This window comes from Dermacentor silvarum, chromosome 3 (genome assembly GCF_013339745.2).
Source record: "Dermacentor silvarum isolate Dsil-2018 chromosome 3, BIME_Dsil_1.4, whole genome shotgun sequence".
NCBI lineage: Eukaryota > Metazoa > Arthropoda > Arachnida > Ixodida > Ixodidae > Dermacentor > Dermacentor silvarum.
The window spans coordinates 90,561,863-90,586,409 of record NC_051156.1 but is presented as its reverse complement, the minus strand read 5'-3'; the positions used below and the strand labels follow the sequence as shown (position 1 = coordinate 90,586,409).

The following is a 24,547-nucleotide window of genomic DNA, read 5'->3' as shown; positions in this document are numbered from 1 at the left end:
CGTTGTTGCGTTCTGATTGTTCACCGTCACTACGACGTGGCACTATCCTGTCAACTATCTTGTCATGAGGAGGGAAAAATAACATTGGCCAGCTCAGGCTGTCAAGTAAATTTCCCTGTATGTGTCGAGAAAATGCAGACAAAATAAGTGTAGTGTTGGAATATGAAGAGAATGCATGACATTGTTTTACGCTTTTGAACAGTTCTACTAGAGCCGTGTTTTTTATGCGACAGGCTGTTTCAGTATGTCCAGAAACTCATCAATGCTGAGCGCATTTTCTGGTAAGTTTTTTTTTTCGCCAATACTTGTCTACGAACTAAACAGACCCAGTGAAAGCAAATGACTATCTCGAATGCATCTAGATATTTTCTTGTGAGCTCTTCGAGCGCCGAACGAAAAACTTAATTCCCAATCGCGCCTCCCCCCCCCCCCCACAAAAAAAAATCGGGAGTGCATTGCCTAAATAATTTGAACTAATAAGATAGCTGAATGAGTGAACATATGAATTCCAAAACTGCAGCGGTAATGTACTCACAGGTTGGCGCACGTATGTAATGCAAGAGAAGAAGATGCACCGCTGTTTAAGAAAATACCCATGCTGAGCCAAAAAATTACTCAAATGTGCTGGTCTAACGGCTTCAAGTTTGTTAACAGACCTCAGCGCAGTACTACTCCTGTACTACTTGAAATAACATCTTAGGGAACATCGGACCTCCATGACATGCCCGTATTCTGGAACGTGCTTTCGCTCAACGCTCCACATCGACTCAAGCGAGCGATTGGAAGGGTCCCTGACTACAGAAGCGGTCACTGCGCTTCAGTGACACTCCAAAGGAATACTTGACAAGTGAATTGTGTTCTTCAGCCTTGGAGTGACGCTGTTCTCAGCTCGGAGGAGTGAGGGAAGAATTTCGAGTCAAGTATCGCATGAGTATACGGAGATGATTCTTGCTTGCGAGAGACTTCTGCAGCCGGGTTAGATGAACGACGGAAATAGAATGAGGGCCTGACAGACGGAGTTCATTTATTGCTTTTACTCAGGGCGACGAACGACAAAGAAAATAATTACACAGAATGAAGGCTGATCCACTAAACTCTAAATTCGAGAAAAAATGTGCATATACGTCGGCAAAAACAATTCGTAACAAAGTCTATGAAGAGGCGGGAAATAAAAATCGAGTGGGTACATAAATCACGCTTCAGGCTACTTTGCTTGTACCAAAAGCGTAATCTCATCATCAGTCAGAGATAACACGCCCACGTGCGCTGCTCACGTGATGCCCGTTACAGCGCTGTCGATGGGCAGCGCTCGACGCAGGCGACAGCGGCAACAGACGGAGGAGCCGGAGCTGAGCTTCGGCGACCTCATTCCTGGCCTTCCAGAGGACGACAATAACAGGTAGGCACAGTGGAGCCGCAACCTTGGGCTTCACCATAGTCCCCTGGGTAAAAAAAAAGTGCGCAGAACGACACCCGTGACATAGGTAATGCTTTCTTTTAATGTTCATCAATTTTTTAACGTTTTTTAATCCCTCATAGCATTTCGGCCTGCAAAGAGGTCATGTAGTGTAACAACAGTAAGCACATGCTGCGGACCTCCTCACTTGATCCCCTGAGCTATATCTTACTCTAAAACGTATAGTTATTGTTTGTTAACGGGAGAAAGTCTGAGTCACCAACGTATTCGCGAAGGTTGTCCTGCTGCCCGTGGTAAGCTATATCCATTTTGTTCATTGAGTTTTCTTACTAAGCACTGCATAAACAAATGCACTGTCTAGCGCTGCTCTTCTGTTCTTGCAGCTAGCAAATTTTTCGGGGAAAAACAATGTTTCTTCGCTTACGGCAACCACGTGCACATTTTCTTCCTAGACTTTATCGCGCTGTTCGAAAATTGGCGTCATATTTAACTAAGGCCCCATATGCTGCCCATCTCAGGTTATATTTCCTGACAAGCCTGGAAGATTCTTCTTCTTTCTGGGGTTTTACGTGCCAAAACCAGTTCTGATTATGAGGCACGCCGTAGTGGAGGACTTCGGAATAATTTTGACCACCTGGGCTTTTTTAACGTGCACTACAACGCAAGCACACGGGCGTTTTTTGCATCTCGCCTCCATCGAAATGCGGCCAGCCGCGTGGAAGCTTGCAGGAATCGGTACTTATTCCAAAACTATGGACAGCGCGGATTACAAAGAAATAAACACACAGGTGGCGCCGACTTCTTGCAGCGTTTAGTGGTGATGCATGCAAGGATATATGCATCCATATATCCTGATAGTTGGAAGTCACTGTGGCATCATCTGTACTTTCGAACCAGAACTTTACGTATGACATCACATCAGTAAACTGCCTGTGCGAACTGTCACAGGTAGCAATGTCTCACGTTGGCAGGTCACCGAAGTTCCTGTAGGGGTTTGAATTCTACGCGTAATCCTAATTCGTGGGGAAGTGCAACGACCGATCGTTTGTGAGCGACCCTCCCACGTAGGAGCAGGTGCGCTTCGAGGAAACCACAGGTTCAAATAACAGATATGCAGAGTGTGCCAATTTAGCTGCATAAAATTTCTAAAAATTGCTTGTGGCAGATAGTACAATTGTAATCCTTGATCTAAACTACTCGATGAGGCGGTCATTATTTCCATGACAAATCAAAACGCCTAATTGAATAATTAACATAATTACGCCAATTACCTTTTTAAATAATTATCTTACGGCACATCTTTCAATCTACGCCCATGCAAACGACCATGCATTTCGTCGGAAACTTTGAAAATTAATATCTCGAAACTGATTCAGTCCTGAGAAATCGTTCGAAGTGCCTTGCGAACTCAGCGGCTATAATTCGTAGATTGAAAGATGTGCCGCAAAATGAATAAATAAAAAGTTAATTAGCGTAAATATGGGAATTATTTAATTAGGCGTTTTGATTTTCGTGGAAGTAATGGCCGCCTCATCGAGTAGTTTAGATCAAGGATTACAATTTTGCTATCTGCCACAGGCAATTTAAAAAAATTTATGTAGCTAAACTGAAACACCCTGCATAGAGGAATGCGCAGAATATATCAGAGGTGTCATCTTTGTTTGCTTTTCTTTCTGCGTGTTCCTCTAGACAAGTGATCTGTGTAATAATAATAAGCACTACTGGAAGTCAACACTGTCTGTGTATTTCTCTCTGTGTCCACGTATTCATTGCAGTACAGGTTATTTTTCCTGATGTCTAGTAAAATATATAACCTAAAGCTTATTCTCAACTCCGCACTACTTCATACATGTCCAAGCGTCCACACCTCTCGTTTGGTTGTCGTCAGTTTCGTTTAAACTTCTTTGTCTTACTGCTTGTGCTGGTGTTTAGCATCGTGAAAAGGCGCAGAGTGAAGTCGATAGCTGAAATATCGTACGTGACTGAACTGCCGATAGACCTGAACAAGCACGGCGAATCTTTAACGCTAGGAGACAAGGGTGCAAAGAAAGAAAGCTAAGGGCATTTACCGTATCTGACTCGCGCTAAATTACTGGAAACATAGATGAGTTGAATTATATTGTTCTTGGCAGCACTTGCACATTATTCTTGATCAAGGTATTCTAAACATTTGATAAAGCCATTGTAAAGCAAACGGACATCATTGCGATATAGTGCCCGTGGTGTCGGTTTTTCTCTCCTTTGCCTTATTTGCGCCACAATGGCTTCATCAAATGTTGACCAACTGGCTCAAAATAAGTTATACGAGTTATTCCAAACAGATTGGAAAGCCAACATTCGTTTTGTCGTTTGCAGTTAGTGTGGAGGTGAATCGTTTCTTGTCAAAGTCTGTTTGCCCAATTTAATTCAAAGGACGAAGAACATGAACACTGGCAATATTTGGTGCCACCTTTATACAATTTTATTCACCCCTGCTCAGTGCGCCTGTTAAATTTTGGTGCCATATCGGGAATTTATAGCATATACTCAGAGTCTCCTTCACGTAAGTTCATTCGCCATACTCACCTATAGTCTCGAATGCATGTGGTGCGTCTGTGTCAACTGAACGCAGCGTTCTCTTTCTCATTTCCTTTCTTTCCTTTAACTTTGGGAAACTGACCATAGAAGTTTATACAATGCACCTGTCATAGTTTTTTTTTTTTTGCCCACAAGCTCGGCGATATCCGCGCCTACTTGTCTTAAAGCAAAAAAAAATGCCATCAAGCAGCGTTTTAGTCGAGAACGGCTGAAAGTTCAGCAAGTTGGTAGGGATGAACACACGTAGGAACAAAAAGGACACCACATATACAGACTATAGTTTTCTTGAGCTTGAGCACGCTCAGACAAGTTTTGTCTTCCTTCATATCTGCACTGTGCGAATTTGAAGAAGGTATTCGACGTTTCTATCGTTCTTGTTGTTGCTACTGGCGTGCGTGTTTGCTGCCTGCATTTCAGTAGCATGCTTCTAGCAAAGTAATTTTGAATTACGGAATGTTCATAACTTCTTTCGACAGGTAAATCACATTTAAATAGAGCATAGAAATGGGCGGTTACGGAAGGGGTCACAGGGTAGCAGTATGAATAAAGATAGAACTTTCAAAATATCCACGAGAGGCTTGTCAGTGTTATATTTCCTGGCTGTTTTTTTTTTGTTCCTACGCATAGCCTAAGCATATCGCTGGCGAAGTTTTTCTCTTTTTTTCAAACGATCGCCATGGTCATTTTAGGCTAGGCTTCGGATGAATGGACTCACAGAAAAAAAATCGTGCCTAGAGTTTAATGTGCTTGTGTGGAAACTGCAGTAGCTCTTTACCTATAAGCAAGTTCCAGTCTGTCAGCAATATGTTTCTCGAAATGTTTCATTCCTTATAAAGTAAACGTAAATATAAACTGCCGCAGGTGGACCTTCAAGAGATACATCATTCTCTGCGCTTCTGTGGCTGCGGTTCTCAGCCTACTGACAGTTTCCGTGAGCGTCACCACAGTGGCCGTGAAAAAGACTGGTGAGCAAGTTTTCATCCAGTCTTCAAGTGCAATTTATTTCAGCACCATTACGTAACTTAAGAGAAGTATTTCACAACAGCTGGGGTGGGGTTAGAAAGATGGGGGAAAAATTGCCTCTGCTACAATGAAATGAGAAGCAGAGAGAAATGAAGGCAAGTAAAGAATAAGAAAACGTGGGTTTATATGAGGGAAGGGGAGATATTCCTAATCGAGAGAACACAGCGGGCCTGAGCACGAGACGTAAAGCCGAATTAGACGGAATAATAACACGCGAAGTGTAAGATGTCAACGGTGCGCAGTGACTTGATACGGCTGGTGCAAGTCTCTGCTTACACCCAAGCGTTCATACTTATCTTCAATATTACAGAGCAGCTGTCAGTGTGACTAGCATCACTCGCAAACGGCATGCGCCTATTTTCGTGGTTTTCCGAAAAAACTAGATAACTCACGAAGTTTGTTTATGTGAGGTCATGTGAGGAATGTTAGTGGTAATCCACAGTGAAATTTTGAAGTGTGTGTGCGTTAAGTACATGTCAATAAAGATTGCGATACCATGACTTCGTCCCATTTTGTGGCACTATGTAAAATGCTTGCAAAGTTTCCCAGCATCCCTGAGTGAACGAAGAACCGCAGGGATTTCATATTTAAAGGAAATATGGTCCATCGTACCGGCGACATCTGCGGAAATTTAAAATGTGCAGGTTTATTACGCCTTTGTAAATTACTGAATAATCGCCTTCTCCCCATTTTTATGCGCTATGAAAAGTGTAATGGTGCTTTTTCTGGTCTCTTCCTTGAACCTATGCCAGACATGTTGCTTATAGTTCTTGAAAATAGCAATCATGTTGTGAATGATGACCGATAAATGTTTATTAGGGGCAGGGTAATATCAGCCTTTGAAGAAAGCTACAAATTCATCAGCTCCATTGTGTCCTAACCCTGTTCTTCGCAAAGCTTCCCAGAGTCCTAAAACAACCGCATATCTCACGAAGTAGGATTCAGTTAAAATAAGGAACAAGATAATTGTAATGTACTGGGAAACTAATTTCTGGCTTAGTTGGATGTGTTGCCAAAAAATAACTGAGCCCTCCTTTTATTTCTCATTTTCTTGCCTTCATGAGGTGCGTAATTGGTTTCACCAGTATTCTCGCTGACCTAAACAAGGCGCGGTATATGTATTAGGTGAATGTAAAGTGAATGGGTTCGGTAATACGCCGAAAAAGTTCGAACTGTGTTAATTTCGGGCTTTCTCAATGAATGACGCCTACAAGTGTTCTGGGGCGTATTGAGAGTGCTTAAGTGTGTTTGAATGTACCAGCGGGGCTAAATTTAGCCTGCAGCCCCACCATATCTGCAAATGCAACAGAGCTAAACTTTTAAGAAAACTAGGGGAAATAGTATGGTAAATATGTCAGCGAAGTTAAATTTCTCTGGATCAAATGCAGCCATTGTAAAAAATTTCTTAGGCAAGTCCGTCAAAGTGTCGCTGGCCGTTTCTGGCTTATTTTCCGAAGTCTCTAAATAACATTACCTTACACCAAGTTTAGATTTTATACAAATCGGGGTCTTAAATATAATGTGTTCCGAAACGTTAATTCTCCCTCGTGCAATTAGAAGCCGTTACAAATAGTTCCGGAACCTTCGTTTTTCTGTAAATTTTTATGCTTTCTGAGCTTCGTAGTAGCTTTCTCCGGTGTCCTCGGTGACCTAACATAGCTCCTTGTTTTATTTGTGTAAAATTAGGGAAAATTTTAGATAATGCCTAGCCTACTTCTAGGTGTATGATTTCATTATGGTCTTAGAAGTAATTACATATGCAAGCGACGTCCAGCGTCATAAGCGTGTAATATCAGAAACGCAGAATTTATCCTGTTGCTCTCGCAGAATTATGGAAGCCACTGATATCAAAATTATCGCAAAGGGGAGGTGAGAAGACAATACGGGCAATGTTCTGGTGATGCAAATAATGTGTGGATGAAATATTGCTTTTGTAAAACATTACCTTAACAAGTACTGCAATTGGGCGTTTTGTGCTGGCAAGGTTTCAAACAAGGTGAGTTATAAAGGCAGTGTGTTTTAAAGCATGCGGTTTGATAACAGACACTTCAACTTTGTGTTGCAAGCGCTCAAAGGAAACCCCTTCACAGGAAATTGGGTTGTGATTCTGCAACGTCACGCAACTCTGCTGCCTTTTGTTTTCTTTTTTTATCTCTTTCGTGCGGACCTACACAGATTTCGGTTCCGGCATGCTTGTAGGTTCATCAATTTATTTTTGTACTTTCAGTGTCGAAAAGATCCCACATCGTGAATGATGACAAACCGGGTAAGAGAGAACGTGCTTCCATTGTTGCAGCATAGGCCTGCTAGTCACGCCACTATTCATTTCATTGTTCGGAACGCTTATCTGCACCATCCCTTCCAAAAAAAACGATGTACAGCAATGCTAACCACACTTGTGCGCGTTACAGAAAAAATTATACCATTCCTAGTTACAATTACTTCATTCAATAATGCAATTCGTTACAGCGACTACTTAATGCCGCATGAGAAAAACTGAGGATTTACTAAAAAGTAACTCGTTACTTCTACGTTACTTATCTCGCAACTTTGATCAACATTACACACACACACACACAGCAAATAGATATAACTGGTCTGGCGCTTCCTCTGCGTCCTCTCGAGCCCTTCGCACCTTATTTACCTTCACTAGCAATATCTTTAAAGCATTCTTGTCAGTCATCTTCTATAATTTTCTTGTGAAGACAGCAGCACAGCCACTGAACCTCGCTCGACGTGCCCTCTGGAGAGAATGACAGTGTTCTACCACAGGACAACGTTGCACATAGAATCGTGGCTACTCATAGTCTGATCATGTCTTGGGCCTTGGTGAAGCACAGTACATTATTCTTGAAGCGGCTTAGAGAAGGCGCTCCCGGTAGTCCCAATGAAAAGTAACAAAAATTGTCCGTAGGTAACTTTCTGGCATCAACTTCCAAGTAGATCATCGCTATCTAGCCGTAGCAACGTCGGTTCAATTAGTCGGACAACTTGTGGTGCAGCCCTAAGATGAGGAAGCCAAATACTGAGCGCCTGCGTTTGCCTACCTGAACATGCGCATCCAGCAAGGCTACTGCGTGGAACAACCGCGGGCATTCTGATGCAGTTCCGCCAAATTCATGTGCTCAAAGCTGCGTAGCCTGTCACAACTTCTCCCGTCAATAAAATAACTGGGAACACATAATCGGAATTGCCCTGAGTGTTACCGAGTAACAAAATAATCGAGCAATTTAAAAACCACTAGGATAAGAAATTGAATAAAAGCGAATAATTTCATGTAATTAGTTACGTGTACGCTTGTAATATTTATAACCAGAACACGCTTTCATCATCTGCACGGCGTGTCAGCGTCCTATAACGGCGAGAAGCGGCGAAATCTGTGTTTGTATGAGCAAGCGCGAAAAGCAATCTCCAGTTCGAGTTTATCTACTACGCGTTTCGATTCAAGAGCGCACACGCTCTTGCCTTTGTTATACATGAGGCCCCATCAAACAACACCACAAATAGCTAGTCCACGCATCTACAAGTATTTGCAATTATCGCTACCGGTTCTTTTTTTTTACGGCAGTACCTTCCAAGTGGGCATAAATTTCCTGTCTTTTCTATTATTATTATTCTCTAGCAGATATGGTCGCTTCCAGTATTATACCTATATTTGGAGACACTGCTGACTCCAGCGGAAGTCGTTCCAAAGTGGGTTAAAAAATTATGAGTTCATACATAGCGAAATTCGCATACAGAAAGCAGCAGATTCACGATTTAAAAAAAAAACGAATGAACAAGGCGTATAATTGATAAATGCAAGCGACATCAACAATTCAGCCGGCAATCAATGTTTGTAACGTTTCCGTGTCTTCCGTTTCACATGCATGTGAATCGAAATCATTCCACTTCACTATCGTTCGAAGAATACGAAGCAAAACTGATAAAATGCATTTGATTCTGAGAAACGAGTGGTGAACAAGGCCATATACTGTGATCGGCAAGTAAGCTAAATAGCATAATATTATGACGGGATTATTGAAGCCATTTCTATAGACTAGAAGATCGCGTTAGCGACAATACTGTCCAGGTGCCAGCGAAATACATTTCTTACAAACAATACTTTGTCCACTCGGCAATAGCTGTTTTTGCATGATTCGCTTGTATTTTCCTGGAGAACCTTAGCTATAATTGACGCATGTGCATCAGCACTGTGACAGAGCATGTCTGGAAATCCGCCTGTGCAAAAGAAAATAAATTCAAACACTGCCCATCTCACGATGACTGTCAACGTTAATGCGATTAGCATTCACTCAATGCAGCTACACACCGTATTTGCACTGCCGAAACGCGCCATGAATGAGGCGTGTACTGCACCTGGCCTCCTCTCTTGTGCTTGCCTCTGGACACAATGAAACATCTAGCGGTGCGCCCACGACGTTCCCCTCCGTTTACAGTGGCCTCTGAGATTGCAGTTGTACCGCGCCGGAGCGTGCTAACGCGCACAAATAATCGCTTATGTCCGATTCATAAAGCAACTCTAAAGCATGGGGCATCTGCTATGCTTGAGGAACCAGTGTGACGCTGGTTTTGAATCCGCGTAGGACCGATGAAATTCGCAGTTGCATTCATATCAAGGCGTATGCTAGATCTTAACTTCGGTGGTTCTGAAGTAACGCTAGTGACTTTCTTTCATTGCAGAACACTTTCAACGACCGAGGAGTGCGTTTTCCTGCTCGTCTAATGCTTGCGTCAGAGAAGGTAAGGATTGAGATATACCGGCAATGAAAATCATAACCCTCAACGGAAAGTATAGAGTTATAAAATTTTCCTCCCACGTCCCATGACATTATATCAATAACCTTTCTTTCTTTCTTTTCACAATATCAAGCTGGTGCTCACTGCTCACATGAACGAGGTATTGCTTTACACGGCTCAAGAAGAATAAACTTCGTTGTTTGCATAGTCTAGTATGGACACATTGACACAGACATGCAGAGACACGGAAAGCCTCGTTCGTTCAAAAATATGATGCTGTTCCTAAATATCAACTTAGCAATTCCAGGAAAACAGGACCTGTGTTCGCAGATCTTCTGTTATGTATCAGCGTTTCATCGCTGACCGGCGATCGCGTGCTCCCTCGCGGGTCCCAATGAATAGTATATCGGCGGTATTATATACCTATGAGGCAGAGTTACGCGTTTTCGGTTGCAAAACTACAAATACAAATATAGCACGACATTTATTTTTCCAAGAGTTGGGTAATTTTTAAGCTTGGTCAAATCCATCGACATTTACCATAGAACTAACATGGCAGTCGGGGGCGCACAGCCATAAGTCTACATGTCTTCTGATGCAAGAATCCTGACGAGGTCGAGCTCACGGGATTTGCCCAAGCAAACCTTTCGTTTTTATTTTCCTATTTGCGTCAGTTTAGCTTGTCGCGGTGACGAAAAGTAGAAGCGGGCACGGGGAGGAGTGTATGCAACGTTTTTTTCTACCAATGTGTACTCCCCATGGCCAGAAATAAATGTCAACAATTTCTTCCAATTTTCCTTGATGTGGAACTGTGTTTGGGCATTACAGGGCTAATACGGCCTGCCGTTACGAACCCATTCCACCCACATCCCACAGTCGCGATATAACACGAAGGAGAAAACACTTGTTTGTAGCCAAAATGAGTGATGGTTCATTGCTGCCGCTGCATTAAGACAGCCTAAATGGCCAGGGTGATTTAACGCGTCTTTTTCTGACCAACCCCACTCTTACCTATTGTCATAGGATTTACCTGGAAAGTGCGAAACAAGTTAGGTTACATCGTTCGATTGTTCAAAATGCGAGAGCTTCTTTTGTGGTGCAGGCTGGGGTGATATTATTTGCTTTTTAGTGGTTAGGTTTTTCTCTCTTTCCCTTTTCTGTTCCTGCCGCGGTGCCTCATGGGCTGCGGTTTCCTGCCGCTGCGAACAACTCGAGGATCCGGGTTTGATTCCCAACACCAGTATGGCGCATTCATATCGGAGCGGAACGTGAATGGTGGTTGTGTAGTGAGCGTTACCTACGCCTCATGAAAAAACCCTAGCCGCCAAACGCGTTCTTAACCTTCCACTACGTCATCTTTGGTACAGTCCCTCATCAAGCCCCAGCAACGAAAACAAAATCGAAGTGTGCCTCCCGTTTCTGCTTTTGTTGCGCAGCGCAGCGCATCACCCAGTCGGTGAACAAGAGCGATGAAGTGGGCCCCTGCGAGGACTTCTACACGTACACCTGCCAGGGCTGGCTGAGCGACAACCCCGTCGTGGCAGGAGCCGCCCGCACCTCGTACAGCCTCGAGATCAGGGAGCGGGTGGAAGCCGGCATGATGTCCTTCATCGAAGGTACACGCGCTCAGCGTGATCGTAACGACCGTGGTACGATGCAGTAGTCGGTGCTGATAAAGCGTACGTGAAAGAATCGAGCGCCCATGTAAACTGCAAACTCCACCATTGCACCTTTATTTTGCGCGTACGCCCTGCGGTATGTGGTCCTATCCACAAAAATGTTTCTTCAGTAATCATCCCCGTTCGCCGGTCCCTTTGGTTCATGATTTTTCCAGCGACAGGATTGCTGTAAATTTGCTCCAACAATTCTAGCGTAACAGATTTTTGTAAATACGGGCTCTCCGCACGTAAAATGTAACGAGCGTTTTATCTACTCCGTTTCCGTAGCTCAATCCCCAAGATATGTACGAGGTGCTACTTGTTATGAAAGAATGGCACCTATCCACGGAATGATACGCATCCTGTAAGGGCCCTACACTGCAAGGAGAGAGACGTTGGAGCACTCTGAAGCGCTCATGCTGACAGTAAAAGAAGGGCGGTTGCAACAGAAAGTAGAAAGTAAGGATTATACGAGAGTCTCATATACTAAATTATTATTGTATTTTGTAAACAATAACAAGTCTGGATTTATGAGAGGCATACTGGCGCACTCAGTCCCTGGCATAAACCTGTCCGTACCCTTAGTATAGAATGTACATTTAAATGGGATAATTAGTTTTCACCTTCTAAGGTGTCAGCTCAAGACAGCGCGTAGTTTCCTTTTTGGTGTTTTGTTAGCGAAAGTGCCATGAGTGTAGATACACGAACGAAGAATTTATGTGGGCGTGATATCAAAACAAACATGTGCGCTGTTATGGAGGATGATAAGGTTGTTTTAAACATGTGCTGTGTTATGCGAAAGAGGACTGCAACGGAATTAGTATTTGTCAATGCGTGTCTGAGTCCGGACCTTACGCAGTCACAGCATCTCTATGTACCCGCTGATGGACATCATCGAAATATATGGTTTCACAATGTGACCAGGACATCATGAGCAATCTAAGCAATTAAATTGCCGAAATAATTTTGGTCACACCAACGCTGGAAGGGATAAAATGTATTCAAACAATTCCGACAAATTGAATTCTCTTTAAATGTTCCACAAAGGGCGAGCACTCAAAACACAAATAGCCAGATGCTTGTACCCTAATGTAACAAAAAATGGTGTCATCACGTTCTTTACAAACCCGACAAAGGAGTAAATAAAACTTTAGAGTGTTTCCAATCTGTCTCCAGTGTAAGGTAACGTACATAACGTGACCGCAATTTTTTTTTCAGTTTACACTCAGCATTACATATCTCCCTTCATTTTGCTGTGTATTTATTCCACACATTTATTGCGGGTTTTTGCGGCATCGCGATGCTTTCATTTTTTTAGCTATCGGAATGTTGCGATTAGCAGTCGATCACAAATGCAATGTTTATCCCACGAAACAAGTCACTTTTACAATTGTTTCTTTGTGAAAAGAGACTATACAAATTTTCTGCATTTAGAATGTGCTTGTTATCTGAAAACTTGTAGGCAGTAGTTCACGCCGTTCTTTTTTCCCAATTAGCTACGGAGTTTTTCAAGAATAGCGGCTGCTATTTCCACCTATAGGACAAAAAGTGCACGTGGTTCTGTGATGCATAGACTCCGAGACAGGTGAACGCAGCGCGTTGGAGAGCTTCGAGGCCAGTATTGACGTCCGCTACGTTGGATTTTTGATGGAGAGATGGCGACAGCTACCTGCTATGTCCTCAATACCAGCATCGCAGTTCACAGTGCAGACAACAGTGAAACTCTTAAGTGACACTTAGACACGCGCAAATGCGTTAGACGAGGATGCTACGTAGCCTCGTAGCCTCGCTTAGTGGCTTAGCCTATAGAGCCACCTGGTTTCTCATATTGCATAGTCACCGGTTTAGAATTGTGCGTGCACCGAGACTTGAACGTAAGATTTCATCGATGTTGCGCGACACCATTAGATAAAAGAAAGGATTCATTAACGGGCGAACATGTACCCCCAACTCAACAAGGTCATTCTTGTCTCCCTTGCACAGCCAAAATAAGCCAAATGGCCCCGTAGCTTGCAACTATCTTCCAATTCCAGGTATCGCTGACTCTTTTGATCAAACACGCGATGAGACCTTACTAGGGGAGATCCTCGACGGTGGCTCTTGTGCATGCAGCGTTGGAAGATCTACTCCATGGTGCCGCGTATCACGATTGGCGCTGTCCGCTGTTTTACTTGAACTGCGTCACAGCAGACACTTGCACTGCGAAAAGAGACGTACGTGCTACTCGAATTCTGGCGACTCTGTGCGCCAATAATAGCGAAGGCTGCCGGCTAGACACACAAGAGTTCCTGCAAACGCAATGAAAGGGAATGTTATGCGAATTTGACCTAGGCTTTTTACCGATTTTTAGAGCCTATCAGTTCATCTTTAAATAAGACATGCGTGGTACGCGTAGGTTGTTTTGTATTACAGTAACGATGCTAGCATCTATACACAAGGCGAGCGAAATTAAAAATAAATGTTTGGGTATTAGGTACTGCAGGCACGATATGATTGTGAAGCACGCCGTAGTGGGGGACTCCGGAATACTTTCGTCCTTCCTGGTAATTTTCAATGCACACCGAATGCACGTTATACGGGCGTTCTTGCATTTCGCCCCTATCAAAATGCGGCCGCCGCGGCCGGGATTCGCTTTCGCGTCCTTGGGCTTAGGGCAACGCAGAAGCCACTGCGCCACCACGGCGCGTGCGAGCGAAACTTCATGAAGTGAGATACATGGCTAGTTAGGGAATCCGCCAGCTGTATTTATAAAGGTTTCCGTTCTTCCCGACTTTGTGTCCCGGCGAGGTATCCTTTTCTAATAAGGTGCTCACTCTGATAATCGTGTGGTGCATATGGTTATGCACCGCCCAAGCGTACTAACTGCTCGGTAAATGCGGCTCCTAATCCCCGATATATATTTCTATCTCTCAGTGTTACGTTCCCAGGTACTATCTCCGGCTTACCTTCCTTGTCGATCATATCCGCATTAGGTGAACCGAAAGGAGCGGATAATTTTTTTTCTGGTTCTTTACAACAGAAGTCATTGGCAGAACAACTAACACTGGTAATATTACGTTTGTGGCTTGAACTGTGCTTTCGTCTAACCTATTTACCTCGGGAGCATTATTCCCTCGGGAATATTATTGTACGGGGATTCATATCTGATTGCAAAAAAACACGAATCAACAAATAAAACAGCACAGTTGGCTCACAGCGCTTCAAATGCTATCTATATAGCTGACTGTGGGTGTCAAAGCAAGGTCTTGCAGGCCTTTATAACACCACTTGCGATAACAGCGTTTCTCTTAATCTATTAAAGAGGGTTACGGGGATATAAACAAGCATTAGAAGCTCATGCAACTGAATTCTGTAAGAAATTAACTAGTCAAGCGTTCTTGAATAATACGCTCACTGTGGTAAAAGAGTGTTCCGTGCGGTCTGTTTCTCGTTTGGCATGGAATTAAGTGGCCGTACATCGAAGCCGAATATTTCCGTCCTTGGGAAGCTATCTCGCAGAAAATTTATAGCTCATTTCTGTGCAATCATTTTTCCAGCGGAGACTACAGGGCCTGTGGGCGTGGAGACACCGCACAACATGTCCATCATCAAGAAGCTGGTCAACTTATACGAGGCTGCGAACAGAAAGGTGACAGCCAGTTCTCACATAACCCTAGCCCACAGGGCTGCATATCTGTACATGGATCAATTATAATAATGATATTTAAATGATAGTAATAATAAAAATCATAATAATAATAATCAGAATTTTCAAGAAACAAACTCCACTTTGCCGATATCTAACGATCTCATTCAGGCATTCAGTGTTACCCTCGCTTCGAGTTGTCGATTGACCTTCTAACCCAGCTTTTGCCTCAGTTATTAGGACAAGTACAGAAAAGTAGTTCTGCCCTGTAGTATCCTCTGAATAGGGCTGGTGTAACGAAAGATTTGCTTTCACTCAGTTCAATTTTTTTATGGGATTATAATTCTTGGGCTACCTCACACACTTTCCGGGGATGTCTATCTTTCTGTCTGTCTAAGTCTCTAACCGTTTTCCCGCCAATCTCGGTCACTGCGAAGTCTGTTATCTATGGGTAGGGGATCGGGCTGCTGTGCTTAGGGAACATGGGTTCGAAGCCAACCGTCGGACCAACTTGGGTCTGTGGGCATGTGACACCAGGTACCTGTGCGCCGCTTTTAAACGAACATCTTTCATGCCTACATTGGTCACTGGTGACGTGGCACTGGGCATTTACCGTTCCCCAATGAATCTCTCTGATGCAGACACAAAGCACGTACAGGGCATGTGCCACTTCAATTAACCGGGTCACTGGGTATGGGGCTATCTCCAGGTAAACTTATTCTGCTTCGAGTTATGGTCCGCTCTTCAATTAACCTATCGGCAACTTGAAGTCGCTCAGTATGTGCAACTGGTTTTACGGCCAGCGTTGGCACGCACCGGCGGGCCACACATCTTGTCTAGGAGGCCGCGCGCGGTCTTTTCGGTAGCGCCACTAAATGGTGCAGTGTGCTCAGAAAGGAGCGTGATAGAGGATCCCGGCTGCTTCGTGACTTGTTTCTCCGCGTTTGCACGCACTGGTGGGCCATGCATTTCGGAGGCCACCCGCAGGCTTCGCGGCAGCGCCACTAGATGGAGGTGAATGCTCTATGGGAAGCACGAGAGATGAGTCCCACTTCACTACATGCATCATACATAAAGCGTTTCGACGGTGGCATTACGTTGTGTAGCTGTATTTCTTCAATGCTAAAAAACAATTCGAGGGTTTTACATGCCAAAACCACGATATGATTATGAGGCACGTCGTAGGGAGGGACTCCAGAATAATTTTGACCACCTGGGCTTCTTTAACGTTCGCCCGAAGCACAGTACAAGGGCATTTTTGCAGTTCGCCCTCATTGAAATGTGGCTGCCGCGGCCGGCATCCTATCGTTTGGCTGCGCAACATCGAATTCGTTACCTAAAGTGTGTGAACCATCCTAAGAATTCTAACGCAATAGAACCATCACCTAGAGCACGTGTTAATGCAATGCCTCCAGAGAGTATGGTGGACGTCGGCGTGCGGCCTCTGAAACGGGTGCTCGCCGACCTGAGCCTTCGGACGTGGCCCAGCGTGCGGGCCACCGAACCCGCCGTTGAGTTGGTGGCGGGACTCGTCGCAAGGGCGTTGGGCGAGTCCACCGTCTTCTCGGTCTCGTACGGGTCCGACCTGGCCAACCATTCTCGCAACATCATCACGGTAAGGGGGATGAGGTTGGACGCTTATTATGGTTCCCTAATACTCGATCGTGTTCAGAGTTGCGAATGGTTTTTCCTGTATTATTAACAGAATTGTTATAATACAGTAACTTTTTAACGCTAATCAATATGGGTATAGAGAGAGTCATTCCTGCGAAACACAGTTATTCAAACTAACGACTGACTTGCATTTTAATATGAACGATAACCTCGAACTGATAGTATACTTCTTGACTTCGCCAAAGCCTTCGACCACGTCGCTCACAGCCACATGATTTCAAAATTATCATCACTCCGTCTAGACCTCTTGAATTTATCATGGCTTCGTAACTTCCTTTCGCATCGCCAACAATTATACTTGTTAAAAATCTGTCCTCTAATCTTTCCCCAGTTACCTCCGGTGTGCTGAAGGGCAGCGCAGTCGGTCCATTATTATTTCTTATATAAATGATTTACCTAATAACACTTCTTACTGTGTGCGAATTTTCGTGGGATTGTATTATCTACCGCCCCATTAAATCTGATAATGACCACTTGGCACTCCAATGAATCTTCATCTCATTAACGAGTGGTGCAAAACATGGTTAATGACCCTTAACGTATCGAAATGTAAAGTCATCTCACTGAGCCGCAAACATAACAATTCTAGCTATACATACCATATTCAAGGCGACTTACTGTCTCACGTCTCCCATTACAAATACCTCGGTGTGAACCTTACATCAGATCTTTCATGGTCCTTTCATTTCACATCCATATGCGCCGTCGCCTCAAAGTCTTTAGGGTACCTACGCCGCAAACTCAGAAATTCCCCTGCTAATATTCGCAAACTAGCTTACGTTACTTTTGCTCGCCCACAACTTGAGTTTTCTTCCTTCATTTGGTCTCCCTATCCTAGCAACATGGTCACCACATTATAATTAATCCAAAATAGGGCCGCACGATTCGTCTCATTAAACTAAAACTACTCTTCAAGCGTCACTCAGTTTAAAACTGACCTTTTATTTCAATCTTTATAGGCACACGCCGTGACATTGCTCTACTAACATTATTTCACATATATGTACACTCTAATAGATCATGTTCATTTCACCTCGATGTCCCATCCCGTACGTCCAAAAGATTGCGCAATCATTTGAATTTTACACGGATCTATGGTGACACTTAAGCTTTTAATCCATCAGCACTTCCACGAGCCACCAGATTATGGAATAGCCTACCAGACAACATCACATATCTGTCTAATCCTGATACATTCCATCACCAACTTATTATTTCCACTGAAGCCGTTGTTTAAAATGTCCCAGTTCATATTGTCGTACACGTCACCTGTCTCAAGCGATACAACTCGGACGATCTAGCCAGCACCGGGACGGCGCCTTCGTCGCCGGGGGTCATGTTACCAAGCGCTGCTCGAGACGAAGCTAAGGACAGTATGGAAGACGAAGACGCTCTCTGATGTCGCGCGGACTGTTTTGCCATCTTGTATGCCTCGCATGCCAGTGGACGCATTGTAAATATGCTGTAAATTTAATTTAAACCTCTTTTATGCCATAACAATATTTTGATGTGTTTTTTTCTTGATTTCCTGTTAAGCATTTCGTTTTTAACACGCTTTGATGATTGGCGCACTTATCCATGCGCCATATGATTTTTATTTTATCGTCTGCTTTAACCTGTGTGCCATATTTATTCTTGTATTTCCGCATTACTTGGTCTCCTCTTCTGTACAGCGATTATGTGCTCAAAATTTATTTACCATGTACTGCACTTTGTTTTCTTCTTTATCTGGTTGCGTGTGCACTGTTGGGACTTTGACACCAGCTTACACAATTCCCTACGGTCCTGTAAGGTGTTTAAAATAAATAAAGCACCTGAAGCTGAACGACTGGCAACGGCACTTCACTTCATAAATATTCCGTTAACGTGTACTGAGTTATTCTATGAAAGTAATTGTTTGGCAACTTTACTCATTACACCAATTAATAAGTAGTGGAGTCATACGTATAACGATCACCGAGAAGAGGGGACGAAATAACTTCCGGAAGCATTTTTCCACCATCGTGCGTGACAAGTTGCTGTCGATGATGTGCAATAACGAGAGCCTATATTGTCTGGCGGCATTATTTTCCTCATCTGCACAGCAGCAAGGAACTGGTGAAGAAATAGTGAAATCCGCGATTGCGTCATTTAACACATCGCGAATGGGAGACATTACATTTACGAATTCTCGCATTTAATATATGAACATCTAGACCAATTAGCCTTGTGAAAGTTACATGCTATTTCGTAATCTCACCGAAGACATGACAATGCTGCCTTCCCTTTTCACAGGTAATTAAGTAGCCTCTACTTATTTGTTCCTCGTTGCATTGTTATAACGCAGGTGGACCAACCCGTGCTGTCTATCCGCAGAGGTCACCTGCTGGGCAACCCGCGCAACTTGGAGTCGTACCGAATTATCGTCAAGCAAGCCATGGCGCTCACCAAGCCGCAGGAGCAGCTCGACGGACTCGCTGGTGATGTTATGAACCTGGTGCACCGCATCGCCAGGGTAAGCGTGCATAATATGTGTCGTTCTACGTATACATATAGGAGCCTACCGGCCACAACCGCCATTGAGGTGGAATGAAATGCGAACGCTGAATTTACACCACCAGACTTTTGTCACACCATGGTGTCACCTCGTTTTGAATGTTTAATATAAGCACGGTCTCTCATATCAAATGATATGAGCCATGTGGTTTACCCGCATGGGGTAGTGCAAAAACGTGATATATTTCTGGGAGGAATTAAGGGACTCGCTAAGGAAACAAAAATACTGAGCGATATAATGCATTGCATTCCGTAATAATGCGGTTGCATGTCGGTGGCGAAATGAAAAGCGCAAAATAATTTTTTTTATCTGTCTTGCATTGGAATTGGTCGTAACACGAAAGTTAAACGTGCATTCTAAGGAGCAGTGGAAGCTTTATTGCACATTCACAAATACTATTTCATCAATGTACAAATTCTTTATTAATTAGTTTCCCAGCCGTAAATACAGCCATCAGACCGATAGCAAGCATGTGAGGGGTACGCTGCTGCTCAGCGTAAACTGTTGCCCAGATGTTTAGAAGCGTCATGGGTATATCGACGCGGTGATGAGTGCGTATGTGGCGAAACTGCATCGTTACAGCTCCGGCGGCAACACGCGCGAGTGCTCATCAAGCTTGTTCCCGTTGCAGAAAAACGTAACCGAATGGAATTACAATTACTGCATTCAAAAAATATATACTTTTTCTTTAAAGTTACCAATTACTGTCTCAAGAAAGTGATTGAAGAATTACACAATAGCAATCGATTACTTCTACGCTACTCTCCTCCGTGCTTTTGTTAACATTGCATAGATGCAGTAAACAGAACGGACCGGCCTGGCACTTTCAGCGCGTACTCTGCAGCCCTTCATACATTGCTGATCTACAATAACAATTGCTTTCAATCTGATCATCGTCACACGTTTTTCTCGGGAAGACATCAGACGCGACACTGAAAAACTTGCTGGAGGAAGAAAAAGGGGGAAATGCAGGATGCTTAGCCAGTTTTATGGTAGCTCGCTCGATGTGCGCGCTAGGGGGTGGAGCGGGTAAGGCGGTGTTTTAACGCGGATACGAATATTGCGCACAAGAATGTGGTTGTCCAACATCTGGTTCTTCTACGACGTACAGTGCTTCATTATTGCTAGCACTTGAGAGAAGACGCTACCGGTTTGGCCAGTGAAAACCTGGAGAAATTGTGCCTATGCGATTTCCTGGCTAAAACGTCGTATGTGGCCTTCGCTATCGAGACATAACATCCCCTGTTCAATTCATGAGTAAACATCTGATGGAGCGTTAGGATGAGGAAACAAATACTGAGCACCCGGGTTTGCCTGTCTGAGCATGTGCGTTTGCTAGGCTGCTGCATGACACGATATCGGATGTGCAGGTGTAGTTTTTAACACGAAGGTGTTTTATGCCGGGGTCCACCAAAGATTTTACTGACGTATTTCCGTCACGGAAATACGTCATAGAACATAATACAAAGAAAGAATCCAGAAGAAAAAGTTCCACAAACATGGAAAATTTGGAAATCGAACCCACGACCTCTCGGTCCGCGACGATAGATCGCCGAGCGTTTAACCCATTGCGCCACAAACGCATTTGCAGAGAGCTACACAGACGCGCCTTATATATCTAACACTCCTCCGTGTACCCGCGCTCTTGCTCGGGGCGGTGCCGCCGCCTACGAGCAGAAAAGAGAAGTACTGCATTATGACACTAACGCGCACCGACAGTGAACGCTTCGGTGGTCTCAGCACTACGACGCCTCGATGCCAGCATTCGAAGGGACGCTGGCATCAAGAAGCACTACCAACGCCACCTAGGTGGCGTTCACCGTACTCAGCACAGTGGAGCGTGGCCTCCGCAATTAGCTCTGAAAATGTTTCTGAAGTTGATCGCGGAGGCTGCAATTACGACGCGCTGTACGCGCTGATTTGACTCGGTGACGATTCAGTTACGTGCTTTGTCTTGCGCGTTGTATTAGTGTGTCAGTTACGTGCTTCGTCTTTCGCGTTGTGCTAGCGTGTGCAGCGTAGTGCAGCTTCCATATGCACGACGGTTGCTCATGGTCATCGACGTTGGTAGTCGTGATGGAGGAGACGTGCCACCAGGCGTCAGCGTGGGTGCATCAACGCCTAAGGGCGCTTTAGCCACAAAACACCAATAGACATTATATATCAATGTGCAATAAACATTACACTACTTCTGTGAAGACACGTTTCACTTTCGTGTTCTATACCGATTCCTATATAAGAGGGATCAACCACATTTTTTCTAAATTCAGGTTGTCAATGCTGTATCGTTTGTTACAGCTTGTCTGCTCAATAAAGTAACTGGCTACGTGTAATTGGCTACCGAAAGAGACTGACTAAACTACAGTGAGTGCGTCGCCTAGTAAACAATGACCATGACCTACCATGACCCTCTGCCAACAACCTCTTAGATCGCCAGGATGGCTCTTTTTCTGCGGGGGCGATTGTGAAGAAGACGACGCGCCTCCGTCCAGCGGCATCGCCAACGCTCGGCCGGCTCTGCTCGCACTGTTATTCGCTGGTGTCTTTGGAGACGGTGCTCCACGCTGCCTCGCCGTTCTTGGAACTCGTAGCGTCCTTGAAGGACACCGTCAATATTGAAGGACACCGTCATTACCATTAAATTAGATGATTACCAAAGAGCCGATTTGATTACAAGCAGTTAATTGCATGTAGTTCATCACACTCAAGTCTGGGGTGTCCCACACACATGCATGTTCAAAGGTGAGCACACACGCATAAGCGACCTCAGCCGCCGGGACGGCACTTTTGGTGACGGTTGTGGTGGATTGGCTTCGAAAAAGAACCAGTAACGCCGTCGCTGGTAGATGCCGCAAAGGACAACTCCAAACACTACCCTTACAAGTGATCAAGTTGCCAGCCTTGTCTTCTACGGAATCATTCAGTGATGAAGTGAAACCAAATTATCCTCATTGCAACGTTATCAAAAGCACAATTCCTTTCATAAAGCAAACCTTTCTAACATGTCGATGCCTCCTTACGAAATCATTAGGTAGACACGAGACGGCAAAGTATCGCCTTCGGGAAAGGCCAGGAAATAGAAAATTTGAGGGATGATAAATGCGCCACAAACGCGAATGAGACAGATTTTCGCTGGATGTAATCTAAAATTTCGTAAAATCGCTAGGCAAAGAAAATTTTCCGTTACATGCGAGCGGTCAGATATCCTATGCAAACAATTCCACTGATTCGTTTTCCGAGCCAGGAATTTAAACTTTCCGGATCTAAGTATAGAGCGGGGAACTTTGTCCGCCATTCATATATTAGGACGTATTCGGAAATTATTATGTCAATATTACGGCCTAAGGAGTCTGCTTTCGTGGTTTTGTTTACTTGCTTGTTTATTTGTTTGCTTATTTATTCAACTCCTGAGAATGTTGAAGAAACAACGAAACAACCAATCAGTAGCTAGGAAATTTGAGATATATTAATTGCAGTGAATTACACCTCAATCAGCTGTGTCGCTGCCTAAAGAGAGAATTGATGCGTTTCCCATGTGTTTCAGCCGTAGAGTTTGGTAGCTGTCCTAGAGCTTCAGCTTCCTTTCGAGCACCAAGCATCCTTTGCGCTGCAATTTCATTTCTCTCACCATTTTTACTACTTGGCAGAGTGCTCTGAGGGTTTCGTTAGAATGTGGTCATGTTGACGTCATTTTATTCAACCCGACAGCGCAATAATATACGCAGGTGATTTGCGTTTCCTGGCGCGCAGTTTTCGAGCCCACAATAGTTACGTTCTCACAATAATGGTGTGGTAATTTGTGTCGCTAACACCTTTTCTCATGACTGATCTTGAACATTCCGCATTCAGAAAGAGCTGAGCTGTTAATACAAAGAACGGTAGCGTCAAATAACCGCACCGGCTGATTACGACTTTGTTGAGCAGAGTTAGGCACAGAGATCACCAGATCGCAAATTGAACGTCGCAATTTGAATTAGTTTTTTTTTTATTGACGGCCGTTGTTTTTTTATTTTGCAGTCAACAAAGACTACGAAAGAACGGATGAAAATCGGCTCTCACTTCCTTCGTGAACGGCTGGACAGCCTTCAAGCGAAAACGAGGGTAAGTCATGACCGCATTGCGGTTCGTTACAACGTCAGATTGGCATTCTCTCGCATACACTTACATCTCGGAGACGGCAATTCATTTGTTTGTGCAGCCAGGTGTTCCCATGTTGTCCGCAGGTAATGGTCTTTGTATGAGGCCAATCAGTGAAAACGACATCTTAAAAAAGGCCCCTTACCAGTCTGAGCCATTTTAGCTGACAAGCTCAGTGCATACAATGCGTGCTAACGATCGTGTCTGCCAAATATTACACCGCTACGCACAGCGAAAACAGCTGAAATTTCAAACCGAACGCCTTGCATCCTTCTCCTCGCGGGCGCCGCGCTCCCAGCCGGATAGTCAACGTCATTCGCACAAGTGTGCCACGTGATTATCAGTGCTGTGACGTCACTCATAGTGAGACGTGAACAGCAAATTTGAGAGGATTCATTCTTAATGCGGCCCCCGTTTCGCTAATTGTTAAGCGTTGACCAAGTATAAATTGGCGGAGCCTCTTCTCCCGGAATATTCCCCAACCTAGTTGCGCCTGGTGGCTGATGCCAATTTTTGAAGTATAAGGCCTTCCAAGTTCAATCGTTTCTTTCACTTATATCAAAGATGGCTCGAAACGTCTTGCGAAGACACAGCGCGCATAGACGGCAATCATCCAAGAAGTACAACAAGCACATTTATTTTCAATAATTTCGATTTATGTTCCAGAACTCATTCTCAATTTTAATTATTTTTGGTTGTGGTTTGATTTTCAACAGCCGAATGAAATAGTTGCTTCTGCGAGCTTCTTCTCAGCTGTAATTTGTTTCTCGCAGTGGCACTGGGCAAAGTTTCTCAACACCGTCTTCGATGGGGTGACCAAAGTTCACGACATGGATTACATCAGAGTCAAGACCCCTTTCTACGTGGGTCACATGTCACGCATTCTGAACACTGTCTCGAGGTAAACGATCTTTCCATACACAGTACCTTTAGGCACACATTTCTCCAACGCCATTATATTATAATTTTTCGCACCTTTACGACCCACGTGGTCCGTACATTCGCCATGATACTTAATCGTAACACGCCTTTTGGCATAGTCAGTGCACTTTGTCGGAACAAAGGACAAAAATTCAAGAATGCAACCAGGACACAGCGTTACCTTCGCGGTTCTTTTGTCCCATGTTTTGAGTAGTAAGCTGACTACCACTATGACTGAA

General features: G+C 44.2%; 1 protein-coding gene across 1 annotated transcript; it reads left to right on the top strand.

The window, feature by feature from the left end:
• The first annotated feature begins 1,277 nt into the window (after positions 1–1,277).
• Positions 1,278–24,547, top strand: LOC125944289 (neprilysin-1-like). The gene is made up of 8 exons (XM_049664639.1): positions 1,278–1,399; positions 4,856–4,959; positions 11,194–11,373; positions 14,952–15,053; positions 16,456–16,655; positions 19,041–19,208; positions 23,268–23,351; positions 24,161–24,547. Exons 1-8 carry the CDS (start codon positions 1,278–1,280, stop codon positions 24,290–24,292), a joined length of 1,092 nt encoding a protein of 363 aa, XP_049520596.1. The 3' UTR covers positions 24,293–24,547.

Coding starts and splice junctions, on each gene's coding strand:
- LOC125944289 (XM_049664639.1), top strand. CDS start 1,278: ATGCCCGTTACAGCGCTGTCGATGGGCAGCGCTCGACGCAGGCGACAG. Junction 15,054..16,455: donor GAACAGAAAGGTGACAGCCA/GTTCTCACATAA, acceptor CAATGCCTCCAG/AGAGTATGGTGGACGTCGGC. Junction 19,209..23,267: donor TGGTGCACCGCATCGCCAGG/GTAAGCGTGCAT, acceptor TTTATTTTGCAG/TCAACAAAGACTACGAAAGA.